General features: G+C 43.2%; 1 protein-coding gene across 5 annotated transcripts in view; it reads right to left on the bottom strand.

Moving 5' to 3' along the window:
- Positions 1 to 22,011, bottom strand: part of PDGFRA (platelet derived growth factor receptor alpha) — a 55,627-nt gene that overhangs the window by 13,927 nt on the left and 19,689 nt on the right. For all 5 annotated transcript variants that reach the window (XM_060278788.1, XM_060278787.1, XM_060278790.1 and 2 more), the window contains exons 4-16: positions 18,881 to 19,147; positions 17,000 to 17,130; positions 15,489 to 15,660; positions 15,207 to 15,396; positions 13,799 to 13,914; positions 10,775 to 10,898; positions 9,836 to 10,029; positions 6,929 to 7,023; positions 6,701 to 6,833; positions 3,553 to 3,657; positions 2,578 to 2,688; positions 1,707 to 1,860; positions 468 to 634 (exon numbers count right to left, since the gene is read on the bottom strand). In XM_060278788.1, the coding sequence (XP_060134771.1) occupies positions 468 to 634; positions 1,707 to 1,860; positions 2,578 to 2,688; positions 3,553 to 3,657; positions 6,701 to 6,833; positions 6,929 to 7,023; positions 9,836 to 10,029; positions 10,775 to 10,898; positions 13,799 to 13,914; positions 15,207 to 15,396; positions 15,489 to 15,660; positions 17,000 to 17,130; positions 18,881 to 19,147 (1,959 nt within the window). The remainder of the gene's footprint in view (positions 1 to 467; positions 635 to 1,706; positions 1,861 to 2,577; positions 2,689 to 3,552; positions 3,658 to 6,700; positions 6,834 to 6,928; positions 7,024 to 9,835; positions 10,030 to 10,774; positions 10,899 to 13,798; positions 13,915 to 15,206; positions 15,397 to 15,488; positions 15,661 to 16,999; positions 17,131 to 18,880; positions 19,148 to 22,011) is intronic.

Raw genomic sequence — 22,011 nt, 5'->3', positions numbered from 1 at the left:
GGATGTATTTATATTTATTTATTTCCTCCCCCTGCCCCTCTGTGCTGTCTTTCAGGGCAAAGCTTCCCCATGGGAGCTCACATACATAGTAAAAGCATAAAAACAGAAACACCTCATTACAATAGAACCATAGCTGTCAAGTTTTCCCTTTTCTCACGAGGAAGCCTATTCAGCATAAGGGAATTTCCCTTTAAAAAAGGGAGAACTTGACAGCTATGAACAGAACTAAACCAGCAGCCTAAAATATGGCATGGACTAGCTCCACACTCCCATAAAAAAATCAGTGTAGAGGGAAACAATGTAAAAAGTAGCAGCAGGAAACCATTAAATAATCAAACTCAGCTCAGCATCTCACTTAAAAAGCAGATAAAAATAAGTGGTGTTTCACGTTGGAAGCCTTCCATGACTACTTGGGATTAAGGCAGAATATTAGCCTTACGGTATATTTGAAATGCACCTTAACTTACCTGACACATATTTTTTCTTATACGAAGCAGGTCTATCATACAATGACCTTTGGATGTCAGAATATTTCGATCTGTCTTTCCTTTCTAGCATTGGCACATACTGCATTGTCTCTGCTTGTTTCATATCCATATATTCACCATTGTTTTCAAAGGATAGGATTACATAGCTGGAATGAAAGCGCAACAGCAATACAGAGAAATAAGTTTACGGTGGGGATTTGTGCCACACTCATCTCAACTCACAAAACAGAGTAGATACACAGTCGTACCTTGGATCTCAAATGCCTTGGCTCCCAAACAAATCGGCTCCCGGATGATCAAAACCTGGAAGTGAGTGTTCCAGTTTTCAAATGTTCTTTTGGAAGCCAAATGTCCGATGGGGCTTCCATGGCTTCTGATTGGCTGCAGTAGCTTCCTGCAGCCAATCAGAAGCCGTACTTTGGTTTTGGAAGTTGAATGGGATTTTGGAACGGATTCCGTTCGACTTCCAAGGTAGGACTGTAGTTATAATACGATCCTTTCCCTCAAAATTAAAGATGACCTGGAATTTCTCAGAAAAGAAATTTCCTATCAAATTTTAAAACTTTTCCAGTAGTATTCAACTAAGTTTTGATCACAGTGGACCCACTGAAATTCCTAAGTTAGGTCCCTTAATTTCAACAGTTATGTTTTTAGTTGAATAGCACTCTTTGTTTTTTCGTGCTTCCCCTGAATTGTGGGAGAATTTCAGTCTTTCTTCTGGAGACTATTTGGTGGAAAAGGTAAATTTTGCCACCCATGAATTCTGGATGCAAAGATGGATCTACTTTAATACCGTTGTTGGGAAATTGGTATTTACTCAGAGTAGACCTACTGAAATTAATAGACCTAATTTTGCCATATTACCGTAATTAATTTCAATAGGTCTATTATGAGTAAAACTTAGTTGAATACTAAGTGGGTTCGATATCTACTCCTTCCAGTTCTCCTCAGCCCATTTCATCCTCCAACATGAACTCACAATAGTGTTTCATTCAACATTAAACAAACCAACATTTTCCGGGGGGGGGGATTCTGAGAAAAACTGCTTGACAATTTCACCGCCCCCCAATAATATTTGGCAAAATGCCCCCCCATTTCGCATCAGATTCAACTTTCTTGCCATGACAAAAAGCACATGACCTATTGTGCCCCACTTCCCAATTCTATGCAACTTATCCAAAGAAAGAACCATTTCCAGACCTGAAAAATATAACCTACCTCCTAGTACTTTCATCAGCTGAGTTCATTCCAAAGATGTCCAGGTCCTTCTTGGGCTTTTCAGGATGTCGATTCAGATAGTTGTCCCTGTTTTTATGCAGGTAGTTCACCAAGTCTCCATAAAAGCAATATTCCGTTATGATATAAATTGGGCCTGATGGAGGTGGGATAAAAAGGGCCAAGAAGAAGAAGAAATGAATCAAAACGCTTAGCCACTTGCCAGGGTCATCTCCACAGAATGGTGAGGTCAGGTCTAAAATCAGCAAGAAGCTCACTCTCCCACTGTCTCAGAGATGGCCCGAGACAATTCCTGGTATGCATGCCCCACCTTTTGAGATTAAAGCAGGCTGTTGGGTGTCCTTGCCTGAGGGCCCTCCAAATCCTGGAGCCAGGAAATGAATTTTAATTAATTCCCAGCTACGGCCTGAGCTTTCCTGCATTGACACCTATAAAACCCTGTCCTGAAGAGTTGACAATCTGAATAAGGCCTTTGCAATTCGTGACCCATCAGCTGTGACCCGCCAGATGCACGAGAGCCCTGCTGTTTTTAAGGTCCAGGTGGGCTTCCATCAAGGGCTAAACACTCTGTGTTTGGCTTGGTGGGTCACAGATTGTGTAGGCCTGATAACCTGTACGCTGTGATGGCTACAGCAGGCAGATGTTTATACGATGTGGGCAAATAATTATAGATCAATTATAGTGGAATGACTCTCAGCAGTCATCTAGTCTAGTAGCTACCTTTTGACCTGGCAAATTATGGAGTCTGCCTCCCTGTCTGAATACTAGGTCAGTGAGATCAAGCAAACAGAACAGCCAGGAGCCGCTCAGTTCCTTATTTCAATGGTGTGAGAAGACTCTTAACCAAACCTACCTGACTTTGTACAAGCTCCTAACAAGTTCACTATGTTCAAGTGGGGTCCAAGATGGGTCATTATCTTTAATTCAGACATAAGAGCCTGCTTTTCGCTGGTTCTCGCAGTGGCTGTTGGAAAAATGAATAGAGCAACTAATTAGAATTTGTATTGAACAGATAAGATACAAGTGATAATAAAGTGATAGGGTTATACATAATTAACATGCTGTTGATTATGGTCTTATGATCGAGTTTTTGTCATGGAATGTTTAATCAGCCCAAGGCCTGGTTTCTGAGAAATGTTATCACCTGGTGCCTAAAGATATGTAAGGAAAGCACCAGGTGAACCCCCCTGAGGAGAGTATTCTGCAACTGGGGAGCCACTGCAGAGAAGGCCTGTTCTCTTGTTGCCGCCCTCCAGACATCTCATGGAGGGGACCACACAAAGGAAGGTCTCATATGATGCTTGCAGGCTGACCAAAACAGTTTCTGTGCCAGAACCAGGCCTAAACCAGGTTTACACAACATTTGATTGTAGTAAAACGTCCAAGTCATTTACAAGAAACATTAAACTTATGAATAAAACAGTTTAAAAAAAACATTACAAGTGTTTAAAATATTAAAGCCCATCAATATGAACATGTTTGGGTAGGCTTCCCTAAACAAAAATGTTTTAAGCAGGTGCCAAAAAGTGTTCAATGAAATGTCATTAGAAAGGTGAGCTCCAAAGTGCCACCACACTAAAATATCAATTTCTCATAGCTACGCAATGTGGTACATTTCACAGTGCCATCTCCACAGATTGAAGCAGCTGAATGGGCACAGTGGCAATAAAGGCACAAAAGCAGAAACAACTCGATGGAATCAAAAGCATCCAGAAGGTAAATATCATGTCCGTTAATTTCGCTTTTAAGTTCTAATTCAGCCATTCTCACGATTTGAGATGAGCCAGAGAGATGTATTGGAGTATTTACAACCTGAAGAAACACTTACGCTTCAACATTTTCACAGCTACCTTCATCACAGGCTGTGACCGGCTTAATCCATAGGCAGTTCCTTCAACTACTTTCCCAAAAGCTCCAGAGCCAAGGATTCGTCCTGTAAACAATGGAGTGTTGCTAATTACTGAGAGGCAACCTATCCTATCTTATTTCACAGCTTCTAGCATTCTTGAGATCCTGCTGCTAGCATGCATTTGAGAGTGAAAGGCATGTGTTCCTTTGTCCATCTGATTTCTAAAAACCCATTAACAAATGATGAGCCAAAAATTTTTTTTAAAAAATCCTTCCAGTAGCACCTTAGAGACCAACTAAGTTTGAAATTGGTATGAGCTTTTGTGTGCATGTGCTACCTACTTGTAACTAGAAACATGATGAGCCAGTTCCTCCAACTGAATGAATGGGAGATACCTACTCACGTGAGAAATCTGAGCATGTATCAGAGTTCTGACACCCATTTCTAAGAGTGAACCCATTTCTTCTACAGCCTTACAACATCATGATTCCAAGACAACTCCATTGACATTAATAGCATTGTTCTAGAGTAAATCATTCGTAAGCAAACAGCTTTGGTGAGTCAAATGCAGTTTGGTTTATCTCATCCCAGCAATGTTGCATTGAATGCTTTGCTTAAACTGGGCTGCATTTGAGTCTTCAGAGCAGTGGTTTTCAAAATATGCCCCAAGAAATGAAGCAGATCAGGGATCCCTCAATGAGGAGATTAGTCTAACAGTCTATAACAAAGACATGGTAGCACCCTGAACAGCTACAACATCCAGAGTTAGCTGACAATTCAGTCTGGCTGAAAACATAGAAATTTAAACTGATTTTTGTAAGACTTTATATTTGCAAGAAAGATCTGTCCTAGCAGTTTCCACAGGGTCCTCAACGCCTCCACTTTCATTTAAAAGGGCAAGTTTCGGCACCTCATGCCTACAGAAAAACTTCTGAAAATAGGTGGGCAGCTTTTTCAGACTGACAGATTGGGGCTCTCTCACTTAGCAAACTTCCCAATTATTATACCACCTGCGACCTATTTCCCCTTCTGGCTTTCTGTGTTCCATGAAAACTTTAATCAGTCTCAACACTAGTCAGTCCCACACTTGTACAGCCAGATGAGATTATGGGAGTTATTAAAACTGTCCAATGTGCGTGTATACTCAAGGCTCTTCAAACCTGTGTCACAATTCAGAGATTTTAATGCAACTCTTAGAACCTGTGTGAAAATTCAGAGATGATTCGGGAGAGAAGCTTGACCTAATATTTCCCCCATTAAAGTGCAAGCATGGTCAGGTCCATTTCTGAAAATCCCACAAGGAAGTTCTCACTGTTCAACAAAACTTTGATCTGGCTTCTGGTGATATAGCCAGGATGAAGAAAGCTTCCTATGACATGTCAAACCCACGCCAACATGTTGAGCTTCCACCAAACCCCCAAAGGCCTTTTGTGACTTGAGGTCTGTGGACCACATGGCAGGATGCAGCCTGTCGTAAACATTTGCTGGCGTGGCTCGATCTAGTCATCATCCAGTGCCCACTCTACTCAGTGTCATGACTGTATATATACTGTATATATATATATTCAACATGAGAAAAACTTCCTGCTCTGCCCACACCTCTGCTCTGTATGTGCAGGGTAGGTGGGAGAACTTCCTGGATGTCAGGGATTTATTAGTAGGTCTCCTGTTTGCACTCGTGCGCATTCATTTGGATAAAAGACTTGTTTACCAGGTGTTTACAACATGAATGTCTGGAATCAGATGATTCCATCCACAGCTTGTCTCTGCAGGCCATAGTTTATCTTTTTGAAAGGAAAGCCCTCTGCACACGACGAGAAGCACTATTTTGCATGTCCCATAGCTGAACTCCTAGCACTGAAAGCCATTTCCAGGGCTGGCCTCTGGTGATGCCTGGCTAGGATTAAACCAACCTCCTTCGTATGCAAAAGCTCATAATTAACCACGAGCATTCCTCCACCCTCAATAGTTTGGGCAGCACCCAAGACCAAGATTCAGCTCAGAAAGGATTTATTGGAACATCAGGAGCAAGAATGACAAATGGGGTTCTTGGCCCGGTATATATACCTTAAGCCAGGCATCCCCAAACTGCGGCCCTCCAGATGTTTTGGCCTACAACTCCCATGATCCCTAGCTAACAGGACCAGTGGTCGGGGGTGATGGGAACTGTAGTCCAAAACATCTGGAGGGCCGAAGTTTGGGGATGCCTGCCTTAAGCCAACCCAGGCAAAACACCCCCACCACCTGTGATAGATCGCCTTAATGCTGCAATTAGCGAATCACAACACTGGCCCTATCTCAGCAGGGATTGGCTGCCTGCCAGCTACTAACAATGTCATCGGAGGAGTTTAGAATCTTCTCTGTCTTTTGTTATGCAGATGAAGCTCCTAAGCTCCAGGAGACCTGAACACCTAGGCCTGCATTGCTTGCATACAGCCTGGCTTTGGCCCACAATGCCTGCATATATAACACACTGTAAACAAATTAGAGGTTGAAACAAAGTTAAAGGGTTGAAACAAATTATTTGGTTGTGGCTTTTCAGTAAATGATCATGTCATAGTGTCCAACTTTTGTGGATCCGAAACTGGGACCCATGTCTTCGGGGGGACACTTCTGTACAAGTTGCATTGCCTGTGCCACACTCTAGAACTCCTCCAAGCACTTTTTGGGGACTAGACACGGCCCGACAGCATGCAAGATCGCAGCATCCAAAATCTCCACTGCAGTGTGGACTGCTCCTGTTCAGGGTTCCAGCCAGCTGTGCCCTTTTGCAGAATATGCCATTCCATTCTCACTTCAGCTGTCAGCAGCATTCTGTGGCCACTGAACATGCTTAGTTTTTGCAGTGGGCCATTTTATTTTATTTTTGGTTCTCCCACAAACCTGGGTTTTCTTCCCGCACTTCTGCAAAACTTGGGGCTCTCCCAAGCCTGCTGATAGCTCCCTCTTGTACATGGATGGTACCATTTTGGCTACATTAAGGATTTGCATATAGAGAAGGAGCTTGCTATTAGCCACACAGTCAAAGCATTTCCTTTCTCAACGACTGTGCAACATTGCTAGCAATGATACTAGCATTCTACATGAAATGAATGCTGCTCTCTCTGTAGCAGCAAGAGGGCCTTACCTAGTACTAATCCATCTCGTGGAAATTCCCATCTTGAGTCATAGGGCAGCTGCATAGGGTCCACATAAATGTATTCATGTCCATCCTGGCTGATGGACTCAATGACTCTCCATCTTATTTCATATCTTGGTTTCTGCAGTGCACAAGGAATGGAACGCAGCATGTTAGACTCATCCCTACCGAACACGTGAATGGAGACAGTTTTAAAGAAGTGTGTTTCTACATTACCTGCTTCCATATGATTACCAGGACAATCAGCGAAATTATTACAATTACGAGCAACACTAGGACCGCAGCAGCCACCGTCAGTTCTGATCGTAAAGCTGTAGGAGAAAGGAAATGTGTGGTTCAGGTTTTTTTTTTCTCTTGCCAGCAGGAGCTCACTTTCAAAAGCAGTCATGGTGGCCATGATCCCATGCTGGCCTGGGACAGTACAGTAAATTCTGCTTCTTCCTCATTCAAGGTGTGTAGTATCCAAGCCTGGCCTAGTTATTGCGTGTTGAGGTACCAAGACACCTCCCCCCCCCATAACTCATACATCACTCAGAATTTAAGTTTAAGGTTTTTGGCATTAATTTGGCCACAACTTTATTTAAATACAATTAAATGTGAGTGGTTGCTTAGGCATTGGTTCCCGCCATCTGTCCCCCACCTGGGACAGATCTGGCTCCCGCTAGCGAACTAGGGAAGCCAGTAGGTGAGCACCCTCTGAGAGAGGACGGGGCAGGGAGCCACGCCCTTCACCTCTCCCTCAGATGCTCCCCGAGGCTCATGCGCGGTCCTAGCCCCTACAGGGGTACGGACAAACATGTGGAGCCCCAGGATTCCTTTAACGGAATAACGCTAAAGGCAGCAGCAATTTTGAGGGGCAGGCCCAGCCAAATCCTTGTCCCTCCCCATCCAATTTGAACCAATAATAATAATAATAATAATAATAATAATAATAATAATAATATATTATTTATACCCTGCCCATCTGGCCGGGTTCCCCCAGCCACTCTGGGCGGCTTCCAACAAAACATTAAAATACAGAAATCCATCAAACATTAAAAGCTTCCCTAAACAGGGCTGCCTTGAGATGCCTTCTAAAGGTCTGGTAATTGTTGTTCTCTTTGACCTCTGGTGGGAGGGCATTCCACAGGGTGGGTGCCACTACTGAGAAGGCCCTCTGCCTGGTTCCCTGTAACTTGGCTTCTCGTAGCGAGGGAACTGCCAGAAGACCCTCGGCGCTGGACCTCAGTGTCCGGGCAGAATGATGGGGGTGGAGATGCTCCTTCAGGTATACTGGACCGAGGCCATTGAGGGCTTTAAAGGTCAACACCAGCACTTTGAATTCTGCCTAACCGCAACCTTACAAGTTGTGACAATTTGCTACGCAGTAGGCAAAAACCACAGGGCACCAGCCAATCAACCAAGTGGACAAAATTCCTACCAGGCCCCTGCTCCAAAACAGGCGACCCCATGATAGGCATAGCAATGTCAAGCGCAAAGAACCCCTAAATAAAGGGAGGGAGGGAGGGGAGATCCATTGTAAGCAGCAAAAGTGAAACGCAAACTGCTTCCTAAGAATATATACTGCTATGGCTGTCAATCAAATCACTTGCAACATAACGATTTCCCCAGCAACAGCAAAACCACCAATCACTCATGTGGCCATCCAAACTGACCCGCCCAACAACCCGGGGATGTCTTGTTAACCCTTCCGCAACCTGAGCTCTCCTTAAGGGGAGAACTCGCTTTTTGGCACAACAGGCAGAAAACCCCATAGCTGCCTTTCCTGGGCATTAAAGCTGTAATGATTTCAATAACTAACAATTGTATGCCCCAAGAAGATTCCCCACACTAAAGTCTTAAGCTGGCCTCCTAAACCCTTTTCTGAGAAAGAAAAATCTTGCTGCCAAGGGCAAACCATGTGAAATTAACTTCGTGTGTAGATTGGTCCTAACCCTGTTGATTCTAGTGAGAGAGTTAAGCATGAGCAGTGAAGTGCAACCCTACGCATGCTTACTCAAAAGTAAGTCCAGCTGTGTTCAATGGGATTTCCTTATACACAGTTATCTCGAAGTAAGTCCCTTTCAGCTCAATGAGCTTCTGATAAATCACAGTTTTGTGCATGCCTTAAGTCTTTCCTACTGAAATCAAAGGAAATTTAAAACTCCTTAACTCTAGCTGAATTATGCCCTCCTTTTGATTTGTATGCCTCCATCTTTTAATTACCAGTTGCTGTTTCCTGTCTTCCTTGAGATTAAAGATCCATATGATACCACTACTTCCTCTGTAAATTCATCTCACACACCCTTTCTTTGTGGGTTCAGCTATAGTTAAGTTGGAGGGGGGCATAAGTGTGACGGAGAAGAGAAGGCTCAATATTTCACACAACTCTCCATCAACTCCTGTTTTCAATATTCTAAGAATTATTTAAGCAAATACAGGTTAGCCCCCACTCAGGACATTAATATACATACCATTATACTTATATATACTGAATAGGCATGTTCTTTAAATGGGTAGGACTTCTTCCTTTTAAATATGAGTATTTTAGTTTTTTCTTCATTGCCGCTTTTACCTGATTTTGATGCCCTTTTATTTTATTTTTACCGTGCCAGTCGCTGGGAGGCCCTTGAGTGCAAAAATGCAAATAACTAAGGGGAATTGTTTCTGTGATCTCAGGTATGGCAACATGGAAAATATTTCTAAACAGTTCCACACACACCAGACAAACAATGTTGCATATCTTGCCCAAGCCATCAGAATATAGATTAGAAGCAAAAGAAGCAGTAAATCATTCACGGCTGTGGTTTTCAATATTATCTGGTTGTTAAAACAGTGGTGCAGCTAGGTAATTTTACACTGTGGACTTAATCGTCCTATCATGTGGTCCTTTAGATGGCAATGTGTATCCATTCACTTACTTTAAAATGTGTGAAGCTGTCTTCACTGCATTTGAGGACCTTCCTGCTCATTGCAGAGTGGAGCCCTGGACTTCTGGCCTAAAGTGCTGCCCTGAGGGCACCACCATGTTAAAAGGTTTGAGATCACATCCACACAGCATAAATTGTTTCATGGCTCCTCGGGTCCCTTTTAAGGAGATGGAGCCAAAAGCAGCTGTGCCAACCATACACAATGTTTACTCACTGGGAGCCACAAGCTTCAGTTCCCGTGCCACAGTGCCAAGGTCATTCCTCGCCATACACCGAACAGCCAGTGTTTCTTCCACCTTCTGAAAGGTCACCTGGCTTTCTACCCTGTTTTTCTGATCAAGGTGAGTCTCCATGGTAATATCAGAGATATTGTTTGTCAGGAGGGTCCACGAGGTGTCATTACTGCACCTGAAGAGAAGTATAGATATGAATGAGGATTGCCAAACACTTCCCTTTTATTGAGAATTGCTCAATGAACAAACAATTTTATATACATACATCAGTGGGTAGCCAGTGTGCTGTTTTGGACTCAAGCTCACATCAGCCCTAGCCAGCATGATCAATTATCAGGGATGTGGTGAAATGAAGTCCAAAATTTTGGCAACCCCTTGTATTGCCTTAGAAATGTCAACTGGATACAACCAACCAAGCTCTTGGCCCCCTAACCTCTTGCAATCTCTCTCTCTCCCCCCCCCCCCCCACGGACATACCCATGCAACACTAACACTTTGAAACAGAATGGAAGAACAACACCCCGTCTCTCTCCCCCTCTCCCCTCATTTCCTTCCACCGCAAGATGTCTATGACAAAAGTGTCTCTCACTACATGTAAACTAACTGTGAAAAAGACTCTATGAATTGAAAGCGGAGGTGACAGATGTACTTTCCCCCATTTATTTGTCTGTTTTGTAGCACAAGAAAATCTTTAATAAAAACTATTTTTAAAAAAGAAAGAAAGAAAGACCATGTTACAACAGCAATATACAGTAACTTGCAGTGGTTTATTATTACCTGAAATAATATTCCCTCCATCTCAAAAAACGCAAGTCCCTATGTATTATAAAGAATTGATAAGCTTATCGATCTATAATCATGTTATCCATTTATAAATACACTGATGATATTCTAAGACGGTCAGAATCAACTTTCCTTACTTTTTAATGTCCTTGCAAACCAGCCATTCCACATCAGGGAGTGGTGTCCCTTCTGCCAAGCATGTCACTGTTTGCCCCGCAGAGTCGTGATGACTATCCACCAGATCTCGAATTAAAGCTGGAACTGAAAAGGGATAATTTGGGAAGAGCATGTCAGATCCTTACGGTGCTGAAGAAATTTTGTTTATTGAAAAGAAGTAGCAGAAGCATAGTTTTGAACTCCCATCTGCCTGGCAAACTCAGTCATTCCTTGGGGAAATCTAGATTCTGAATTTCTGGAATTCTTCACTTGTTTTCACTAACACATGATCCTCTCCTGTATCTAGATTATCTGTACTTACTTACTGGAAGCAAGCACCATCTAACTCAGTGGGGCTTACTTTTTACTAAACATAGGTAAGATTAGGCTGTTAGCTGCAATCCTAAGAACACTTTCCTTGGAGTAAGTTCCACTGAATTCAGTATGACTTATTTCTGAGTAAAGATGCATAGTATTGGCTCGTTCTACTGCAAAACCTTGCACACTTTCTTGAGGAAAGTCCCAATTAACTAAAGTGAATAAACATGCATAGGATCAGACGGAAGGTTAGTCTTCAGTGGGAATTACTAGTTCACTGGCTTTAATCGGGACTCATATCCTGTAGGGCCTTAGCAGGGTCCTGGCTTCAAGAGAATAACATATGGCAGTACTTTGAGAACAACATACTAAGACATGGAATAAAGGAATCCAGGCACAACAAGGCAGCTACACAGCTAGCCGGGGGTGCACGGTCAAGAGAAGAATGAACTCTTCAGTTGCTCATTTCAGAACTCATCTTTGAGTTAAGGATGTCAATGGGCTGAAGCATTTTTAGTTGATAATATCCAAGATTATTTCCAAGATAATTTTTCATTCTGTTACAGCAACATATCACAACCCAAACAGCCTTTAAAAGCCCAACAGTAGCATGCCCTTAGTTCGTCATCCCACAAACCCAAATGGCCTGCACTTAGTAAGTTGACTCTCACTGATTAATCAATTGAAGCTTGAGTTGATCGATTGACTAATTTAAGTCCTGCTTTGACTGTTACTTAGTTCATTTAGCTCTTGCGAACCTGGTGCCCACCACGTGTTTTGGATACAATATGGAACTGCTGATTTATATGTATCAATGCATGCAAATTTAGAAATAATTAACTAAAAAAAGACACTGTGTCTTCACCATAGTGGGGAAGACAGTAACCAAGGAACTGGTGTGCCTGCTCAGTCTACTGTCCACATGCTACTGACAGGCAACACCAAGGTCCCTACTCTCCCTTCTTATGGTTCTTGGAAGCCCTTCCAATAGAGGACTGTCCTCTGTAAATTAGGAGACATGGCCTTCCTATATGTTGGGTCAGATTGAGTATCCATCTAGCTCAGTATTGTCCACTCTGACTTTTAGTGGCTCTCCAAAGTTCCAGGCAGAGGTCTTAGACGTCACCTGCTACCTGATCCTTTTATGCGTGGGTGTCAGGGATTGTCCTCGAGACCTTTTGCAAGCAAAGCATGTTCTCTAACACAGAGCTACTGTCCCAGCTATGAGCGAATGGTTTAAAGGCAGGTGACGTGACAGCCATTCTGCTGCTGCAGCTAAGCAGGTCTGGATAAGGGCCTGTTTGGGAACCATATGTAAACAGCTTAGGAGAAAAGTTACACGCAAGTACGGTACATAAATTAGGATAAGTGGTTGATAGATGGGGGTGGGTGGAGTAGACATCTGTATGAATTCTTTCCAAAACTCTTCTTTCAAAACATCTTTGAGCAACGGTCACCACAATAAGTTCTACACTTATAAATGCACATTTTGTGCTGCGATTCCTCATCCCTTTTATGTACCCCTTCCTCTCTCCAAATCAAATCCATGTGGAAGGGACCATTTCTGACTCTCAGCCAGGCACAGCAGATGTTTAAGTTTGTCAGCATCTGGGGCTGAATTAATCTCTGAAGTATCTTCCATGGGCAGCGGCAAGCAAGCGAGTTTGTTCCTAGATAATTTGCCTTATTATTCATTCCTATTTTCAGATGTATTGTTCGTACCATATGCTATTTCTTGCAAATGCTAGATACACTACTGGCAAGAGAACTTTACTTCTAGGAGCAAGAACCCAATGTACAAATAGTTATTTGTGCCAGGGGTCTATAATATGGCTGGGGTCGCATGAAAGAAGTAACCTGGTTCTAGCCATCTAGGCTGCAGTCCTGCACATTTAGGCTTGGTCTACACCAGGACTTGGGAAACTGTGACTCTCCAGTCACTACAGCACCCATCATCCCTGACCATTGACCAATGAACATAGTAGATAGCCACAGGTTCCCAAATGTGACCTACACAAACAGCAAATGAGCTGGGCAAACTGTTCCTGGGCTGCATCATTTCAGATTGATGGGTGGGAATCACATGACTGAATTCCCCCCCCCATGCATGGCAGGGAGAATAACTGCAGTTTTGCCTCCCCCCCCCTGCTTGATTTCTGTGTGCGGTGATTATTTTCCGTGTGTGTGTGTGTGTGTGTGTGTGTGTGTGTGTCTCAACTTGCACTACCACCTGCAAGTCTGAGTGGTTCAAGCTAGGAACAATCTTATCCTTCATCTGTTTTCGTCTGTGTACACCAGGCCTTAGGCTACCTAAATCTCCCTGAAAGCCAACGTGGTTAAACAGCTGGAAAAGCACTGTTCAAATTCCTCCTCATCTGCAGCGCACACATGTTCCTCCTGCCATTTTATCATCACAACAACAACATCATGAGGAAGATTAGGCTGAGAAATGACTAGCCCAGTTACCCAGCAAGCTTCACAGCTGATTCCTGGATTCCCCTCAGCCCCATTTCCAAGTTTAGTTTTTCTAGCATTCTAAACTTTCTACTAAACCCTCAGTAGTTCATATTTGCTTGTTGGCCTATGGATCATGACATGTTCAACTGTCACCAGTCTCTGTAGTGTCACTTCCACATCTACCTAACTCCTCTAGTTTTATACTGATCTTACCCATTTTACAGGTTTACCTTGTATGAGCAGGGAGAAAATATATCTTTGAGTTTCATCCTCATTCTGTGCTACAAAAGTATAATATCCACTGTCTTCTTCCTTGGCACGAATTAATTTTAATACACTCTGGTACCTATTGGAAGAGGACATTGTGATCATTTCCCACAAGAGGAACACTACAAATATAAGCAAAACAAACTGATAGCTTAGTTGGAAATCAATCTCTCTGTGTGTAAAAGACAGACTCAATATATGGTAAGGACAAACGGATCAGACTTAATTTTGCCTGTGTTAATTTCACACATTATCAATGAAAGGATAGTTCTGCCCCCTTTTTGTTTGCCTGAGTAGGTGTGTGTGTGTGTGTGTGTGTGTGTGTGTGTGTGTGTGTGTGTGTGTGTAATATACCCTGAAGCAACAAATAAACAATACAAAAACCAGAATATTTTACATTTATGAGGTGATCTGATTAGTGAAGTGAAGGCCTTGTGAGGGGTATAGTAAAATTTAACAGGAGAAATGAATTTTTTCCATTTTCTTCTGCAGGCTTTTTGGAGGGAGGACTGGAAAAAATGTATGAAATATTATCTCTTTCAGAATGAGATAAATGCTTTAAACCAATGTTTAATGTAAGGCAATCTACCATGTTAAAGAATATATTTTATTTCAGTAAAACTTAAGTAGATAAAGAGAAATGTACTATGGGAGAGAAAAAATGTATGCTACACTTTACATGGTAATCTTCAAATTTCTCTGAGTCACACCCTAATTCTCTAACAGCCTGGTTCTATGCATGGAATTGTAGCCTTATTTTATTATACCTACCTGAGAGTAAGCCCAGTGCACTAAGTGGGTTGTATCCAACAGAGTTGCAAAAGCTGACAGTAAGGATTCTGACAATGGAATAGGAAGATAAGCAATTTCCCCCTCCCCATGCAGTCCCTTGGAGGGGTGGGAGAGTCTCCAGAGCAGATATGAGGATACACTCACCCATACTGTCAGCTGAGTGACACTGTTGGACACAACCCAAGGAGACTTGGCTTTTGAGTAGACAAGGACACAACAAACTGTAAGCATGCAACCCTAGGAGTAAACCCTAGTGAAGTCACCTGAAGATATCGGTATGTCTGAGTAAACCTGCATAGAATCATCCTGCACATCTTATAATAAACCAGAAGAAAAAACAAGCAATACTTCTTAAAACCTGTATGAAGCCAAATAAAGGTTTGAAAAATGCGCAGAGATAGGAATAGTAGAGGAATTGGAGAACCAAGAATCTGCCAAGTGGAATTTTCATAGAGATACAGAACAGGCTGCAGATTCTCTAGAGGAGAGATCAACCTATTTCCAAGGAGATACTCTGGTTTGCAAATGGAGAACTGGACAACTAAAACCTACAAATTCCTTGGCAAGCATTTTCTTTACCTCGTCTCCTGGATCTGCTTGGACTTAGTGACAATCTCCGTGAGATTCTCCATCAGAGTCACATTGTCCTTCAGCCAAAACATTTTTGGCTCTGGGTATGCATGCACATCAACTATAAATTTTTTAACTTCATGAAGATTGACAGCTTCCATGGGGTTAAAATGAGGTTCCAGATGAATGAACCCTTTATCTGTAGGAGGACAAAGGTTTCCATGAGTATCTCTCAATGACAGTCGGCATGCTCAATTGAGAACAACAAAGGAAACTAGAAACAGACTGTACCATGAACTGTGATCACGACTCTTTTCGTTTTCTTAAAATCTTTGGTCACATGAAGAGCAGCACATTCATAATCTCCACTGTCCTTCACTGAAGCATCTGGAATGGTCAGGTTGTAAACCAGCTTCTGGGCTGGAATTTTGATGTCCTCAAGTGAAATTGTACCTTTGTTCTTCTGCATAGTTAAAGGATCGAAAAACTTGGTCAAACAACATGGCCACAGAAAACAACTTGGCACCCTTAAGATCCATTAAGGGACCCTCAGAGAAAGCCCTATAGTTGATCCCATCTTCATCTCAAGGTCAAATGGACAAAGAGTCAAAGACTTCTTCACTAGTAGACAGGGCACTTTTGGTGATGGCTTCATATCTGTATCACAGGAGGCATATACACCTCTTCTTTGCAGATTGGGAATAATCATGCACACAGTACCTTGCTTGCCAGTGAAATTCATCCTCTAGCCAAGGATATACTAATGACAGCTTATATGCACAGTTTCTGTGATTTAGCCAATTGTCAAAGGAAGGATTCTTTGATCTAATAGATCACACTACAGCCCAGCCTTCCTCAAAGGTGGTGAAAAAATCAAAAGCAGTGGGAAATCTTATTTATGGTATTGCTCATTTATCTACTCAATCACATGGCACATTATGGACATGGAGAAAAGAAAATATTAGCAGCAGAATCAGAATGAATGGGACTAGGAATACACTATCATAAATCTATGCATGGGATCTATCCTCAGTTTACTTTGGCCCAATATGACAATTTATGAGATTTATTCTTTTCTCGTCTTTCTGCTGAGGTAGCTATGATAAACACTAAATTGGATCCAAATGATGTAGGTCACTCTTGGTTCCCATCAAAATAAATGGGACTTAAGGTAGTCATGACTAACTGTTCACATCGATATCAATGGGACCTAAGTGTGATGACCATCGTCAGGCTCCAGCCCATTATGATTAATTATCCACTCTTCCACTCTTCCTTTTTATCTCTGCAATAACTTTCTGAAGCAGGATTAATCCTAATCCAGCACTTTAAGATCCTCCGCTGCACTACCGTAGCTCCCAGTTAACTCTGGTGTGCTGTGCTTCAGAGAAGAATCAGCCCATCTGATTACAACTTGAAGTCATTTGTAGAGAGTCATATTCTCACATCTACAGAAGTGTAACATGTGGGCAGCTCCAGAAACACTCCATTTTTTGTTCTATTATGTTTTCCAGGTTCGAGGGGAGTGCTATTACTCTACAACCACTGTCCCACTTCCTGTCAACCTCATATGTTAGTCATCTCCTCTTAACATCTTGTAAAGTTCTGCAGGTTTACTAACAATAAAGTCTTGGTTCATGATACCCAGCTAATGCAACAAGAAAAATGCTCTCTCATCTGTCTTTATTCTATATGTTATTTTTATTTTTTACCCAAAAAAATCCCCCTAAAACCCCACCCACAGTCTTCTTCGGTCACTTATTCAACAACAAGCATGGGGGGGGGGGGGGAGAGATATTTACCACTTTCCCTGGATAATTCCACTGTAAGTTCACGACTTCATTATCCAAGACCACACACGTTACAACAATGGTTTCTCCTGTCTTATACACAGTCTTGGGGGATTCGATCTCAACATGAAGATGTGATGTAGCTGGAAGAGGAAAAAGAGAATTAGCACATTTAAGAAATGTTTTGCACATCACAGAGGTTCTTTTGAACAATTTGCTCTCAGTAACTGTTGAGGGGGACCTTTGCACTAAGGCACAGGGATAAGTCCATTAAAATAAACCACGGTGCTTTCAGAAACCAGCATTCAACAATTGACATGATTCTTGTCAGGTGTTGCACAATGTAAGGCAGTGGTTTTCAACCAGTGTGCCGTGGCATCCTGGGGTGCCTTGAATTATCATCCAAGGGGTGCTGCGACTGCCCTCTGTCCCTTTTTCCTTCCCTTCCTCCTCCAATGCCCTCTCGCATCTCTGCCTTCCAAAGACTTGTGTGGCTGCTTGTTGCAGCAGCCCTGGCTACAAGCTCCCCAGGCAAATGGTGCCTCTGGGGTTGGCCGGGGGTGCTGGTTGCCAGGAACTGAGGTAGCCAGTCACCAGCCTTTGCTGTTGGGAATGGACAGACAAGCGGGAGGCCGGGCAGGCAGGCAGGCGCTGGGCTGGCCTTTCTTGTGCTTGCTGTGTGAAATGCCTGCCTGGGAGCTGAGTGCCCAGCACTGAAGGAGAGCCTTTCCACCATGCAGGCCCAGCAGTGCCCGCTGCTGTCGCTGCTGCCTCCCAAGGTGAGTGATTTGCTGGCCTCACATTCACCTTTGGCCAGTCTCCGTCAGACTGCTAAGTCTGGGCGCATCATCTTTCCAGGCCCCTGTGGGGCAGCATGAGGAGACACCTCTCTTGGGGCAGGGGGTGGGGAGCAGCTCAGAGACCAAGGGGTGTGGTGGGGTTCAGCTCAGTTCATATGGGGAGAGGCAGTCTTTGAGGTATTGTGGTCCTGAGCTGTTTAAGGCTTTATAGGTCAAAAATAGCACTTTGCATTGGGTCCAGAAACTAATTGGCAGCTGGTGCACTCCAGGTAGGATTGCCCTTGTGTGCCCAAACCATCTTGTCCCAGGGAGCAACCTGGCCCCTGAATTCTGCAAAAGCTGAAGTTTCTGAACTATCTTTTGTGGGAATGTTCAGGGAGGCAGGAGAGGATTTATTGTTTATTAATATCCTTTCTAACTTGCGTTAGCAAGTTCTATAACTTAGCAGAGTTTAACATTCCCCTTTTAAACGCACAGGAGATAGCTGGTTGCAGGCTTGTGTAAGCCTCTCACTATCATACCATTCAGTATTGAATTGTATGTTCCTGGTAAGTTCCCTTTTATCCCTCTTAAAAGAATAAACACATGACAATCTTATTTAAAGTCAATAAAAGTTGTTTACTCACATCAGTTCACAGTTGGATCCCTGAAGGCAGACTTAGTTACAAATATATACCTGTGGATCTACCCCATATGGGAGACTTGATCCCAATGCCTCTGCTAGCTGAGAAGCTAGCAATGCATTTCTAGCTAAGGAGGAGGAAGTGAAAAGAGAGTGTGTGGCAGCATGCCTTGTCCTTTTGTTACCTGGACAGGTAAGGCCATGCAAAGGAAGGATGTTCCAGCCAGGAGGAAACAGGAAGTTTTCGACTGGCTGGATCAAACATACCCCCGCATGTCTTCTCTAGGAAAACAAGGAATGTTGTGTTTGACTGCTCTCAGTGGATTACATTCCACATCTTTAGAGGCAGCCCCACATATAATGCATTGCAGCGATCTATGGAAAGGACAAATGAGTTTTTCACTCATGCTTCAAGGGCGTGAGTGAAAAACTCATTTGTCCTTCACATAGAGAAAAGGTGAAAAGAAATACCTTTGTAAATATAGATGACAAATTCACCGGACAGGAATTCTACTCCCTTAACAGTCGTCTTGCACAGATAGGAGCCTGCGGAGAAGTTTCCAATGAAGCCCTGCCTGTTGTCATAAAAGGCATACACAATTTTCCCTTCACTGGTCATCAAAGTTACTTGGGCGTTGGGGTCACTTGTCCGGCAAGGGATGGTGGAGGACTCTTCTTCTTCGGTGATGACAATGAACTCCTCTTCTGGGAATGTCGGAACAAAGGGAACAGCTGGATCTGTGAAGTGGGAGATATGTTGAACCATCAACCAGGCTGGAGGAGTAAGTGACTTTAATATCTGGTGACTCAGTCCTGTATCTTGTGTGTGTGGAGCTTAGCAGCTCCCACAGATCTCCGTTAAAACCCTCCCTTACACTGGCAAGCTGCTGACATAGGGACATAGGAAGCTAGAACCATAGAATTGTAGAGCTGGAAGAGAGCACAAGGGTCAGCTAGTCCAACCACCTACAATGAAGGAATCTTTTGCCCAACATGGGGCTTGAACCCACAACCCTGAGTCTCATGCTCTGCTGGAATCAGGCCATCTAGCTACACACTGTCTACACAGGCTGGTGGTGTCTCTCCAGGATTTCAGAGAGGCAGCCTTCCCGTCCCTCCCTCCTATATGCAAAGGAGATGTTGTGCTACCGAGCTACGGTCATTCAGTCATCTTCAGAATGTGGTTGAAATGGCACGCATTACATGATGAAGTGTCGCTTTAAAATTCAAGTGATAGCTCCTATAAATATGCCAGCTTAAACAACAACACCAGAAACAATCTAAGGTGGTCTCGTAAATCGTCATTATCATGTTCATGGAAACTGATACAATCTTTAAAATGCACATCATCAATGGCTCAGCAGGAATGGGACCTCTGCAACCATACAGAACAGTTGTTAAGAGGGCAAAAGCAATCACATTATAACATGACAGTGCAAACCTTCCTTCGGGTCAGGAAAGGATTGGGAAAAGGATGTATTTATTTGCTAAACATGTCCAAATTCAGCCCAGGTTTTCAGTTCCAGATTATAAAGTGTCTGCGTTTGTGTGCGCGCACGCCTGTTTGTGTGTGTGTGCATGTGCGTGCATGCTGCAATTCCAGAGAAACACTGGAGATGTGGTAGAGGTTACTGAATTTAGATTCCAAAGAATCTCAGATCACAGCTTTATTTTTATTCTTATTTTCTTTTCCACAAGCAGGGCAGTCTCGAGCAGGTCGCGCACCCTGGCGCTGAGGGGCGAAGATCGCTCCGGCGCCCCCACCCTCGCAGGGCGCAGCATGGTTTCCGCGCGGCTTTGCCACGCGGCACCCCACCTACCAGCCCGGCGCCCTGGCACACTGCGCCACCGGGGGTCTACCTAGAGCCGACCCTGTCCACAAGCAGGTTTCTAGCTCTTTTGATTGCTAATATGCAAAGTTTCCTTCCTTCCTTCCTTCCTTCCTTCCTTCCTTCCTTCCTTCCTTCCTTCCTTTCTCTTTCTTTCTTTCTTTCTTTCTTTCTTTCTTTCTTTCTTTCTTTCTTTCTTTCTTTCTTTCTTTCTTTCGCAGAGTGTTTATTTTGCAAAACATTTTCCTATTTGAATAATACAGTTTATTTCAGTCACGGACAGAGGCAAGCAGCTGTAAGGAAGGAACTTGAAGCCATTAGGAACTGTTTTTCTAGATCAGATCAAAGTCTATCTAGTTCAGCATCTTGTTTTCCATAACAGCCAGCCAATGACTTTTAATGGGTTTCTTTTTATATTTGAGGCACGGTTGAAAGTAGTTGGAAAATACTTCAAAAGCCAGAGAATTGCTGAATAAGATTTGCAGCGGCCAGAGGGTGGAGCTGTAGTGCCCTGTATTAAGGCTGAGCAAAATACTGGTCACAATGAACCACAATGAACTCAAGCCATGAGTCATAAAGCAGGCTTGTTAAACTACCCAGAGTTTGTTTCAAAGCTAGATCCCTAGTCCGTATGTATCACTAAGCCAATATTCTTTGGAAGTGAAGGTAATCTTAGATGGAGAGGGGAGTGTGAGAGTCTGATGCTTTGCTCAGGCACATTGTGCTTGTTCTCATAATGCTAAACCAGTCTTCTCCAAACTGGTGCTTTCCAGATGTTTTGGACTACAACTTCCTTCAGCCCCAGCTGCCATTGCCAGCGTTCAGGGCGATTATTTAAATTCCAATCCCAACCTTTCTCCCAAAAACAAAACAAAAACCAATCACATTACAACCATAATCAAGGCACTGGATGATGGGGAATGTAGTCTGAAATGTCTGGAGTCCAAAACAAAGGCTGCAACCGACCATTGTTTAGTATGATGTGCAAACTTGGCCTTTATAGTGTCACTCTTGGGGACTTTGGGGGAAAGAAAATGGTAGGAGCAAGGAGGAACTCTGGGTGGCAGTGATGAGTTTCACCTTTGAATTTTCCCTTCTCTCAAATTGGAAAGAGGGCTTTCGGCTGCCCTATCACACACACACACACACCGAAGCCTTGAAATACAAGCTGAAAGTTCCCACAGGAGAACTTTCAGCTCAACACCTCTCTGGATAGCTGTATACTATTCTCAGAAATAACACATGGTAAAAAAAAAATCAGAATGAAGAATGCAATTGGACTCAAGCGGAGTTACTCTAGAGTAGCCACGACAACCCTCTGACACCACCCTTTAGCCTAAAGAGAAAGAAACCACATCTCCCAGTGTTTCACATTTTACCATAATACAGTATTATGCTTGGAAATCCAGTTCTTATTGAAATCTAACTTGTAAAAATAAAGAAAATTGTACTACAAGCCTGGGATGTCTTGTATCAAGCTTTTGGGGGGGGAGGGGCAGGCAATTGACTATATAGAAGTCCGAACCCAGCCAACAAAGGAATTTGTAATGTGCACTGTGAGACCTTCTAGTAATCATTCAAACCTAGCAGCACATAAACTTGCATTCCACAAAAGCAATGCATTTGCTTCCCCCCCACAAATGGGATTCTCATAGCTTCCCCCCCCCCCTGCAATTGCCTTGGGATTGATCCAGCGCACTGACTTTAAATGCTTTCTGCTTCTAATAAAGAAAATGGCTTCCACCTGTGCTTTCAAAAATTCTTAGGTGGGGG

This window comes from Zootoca vivipara, chromosome 9 (genome assembly GCF_963506605.1).
Source record: "Zootoca vivipara chromosome 9, rZooViv1.1, whole genome shotgun sequence".
In the NCBI taxonomy this organism is placed as follows: domain Eukaryota; kingdom Metazoa; phylum Chordata; class Lepidosauria; order Squamata; family Lacertidae; genus Zootoca; species Zootoca vivipara.
Note: the sequence above shows the minus strand (reverse complement) of the source record. Positions and strands in the feature narration are given on the sequence as shown.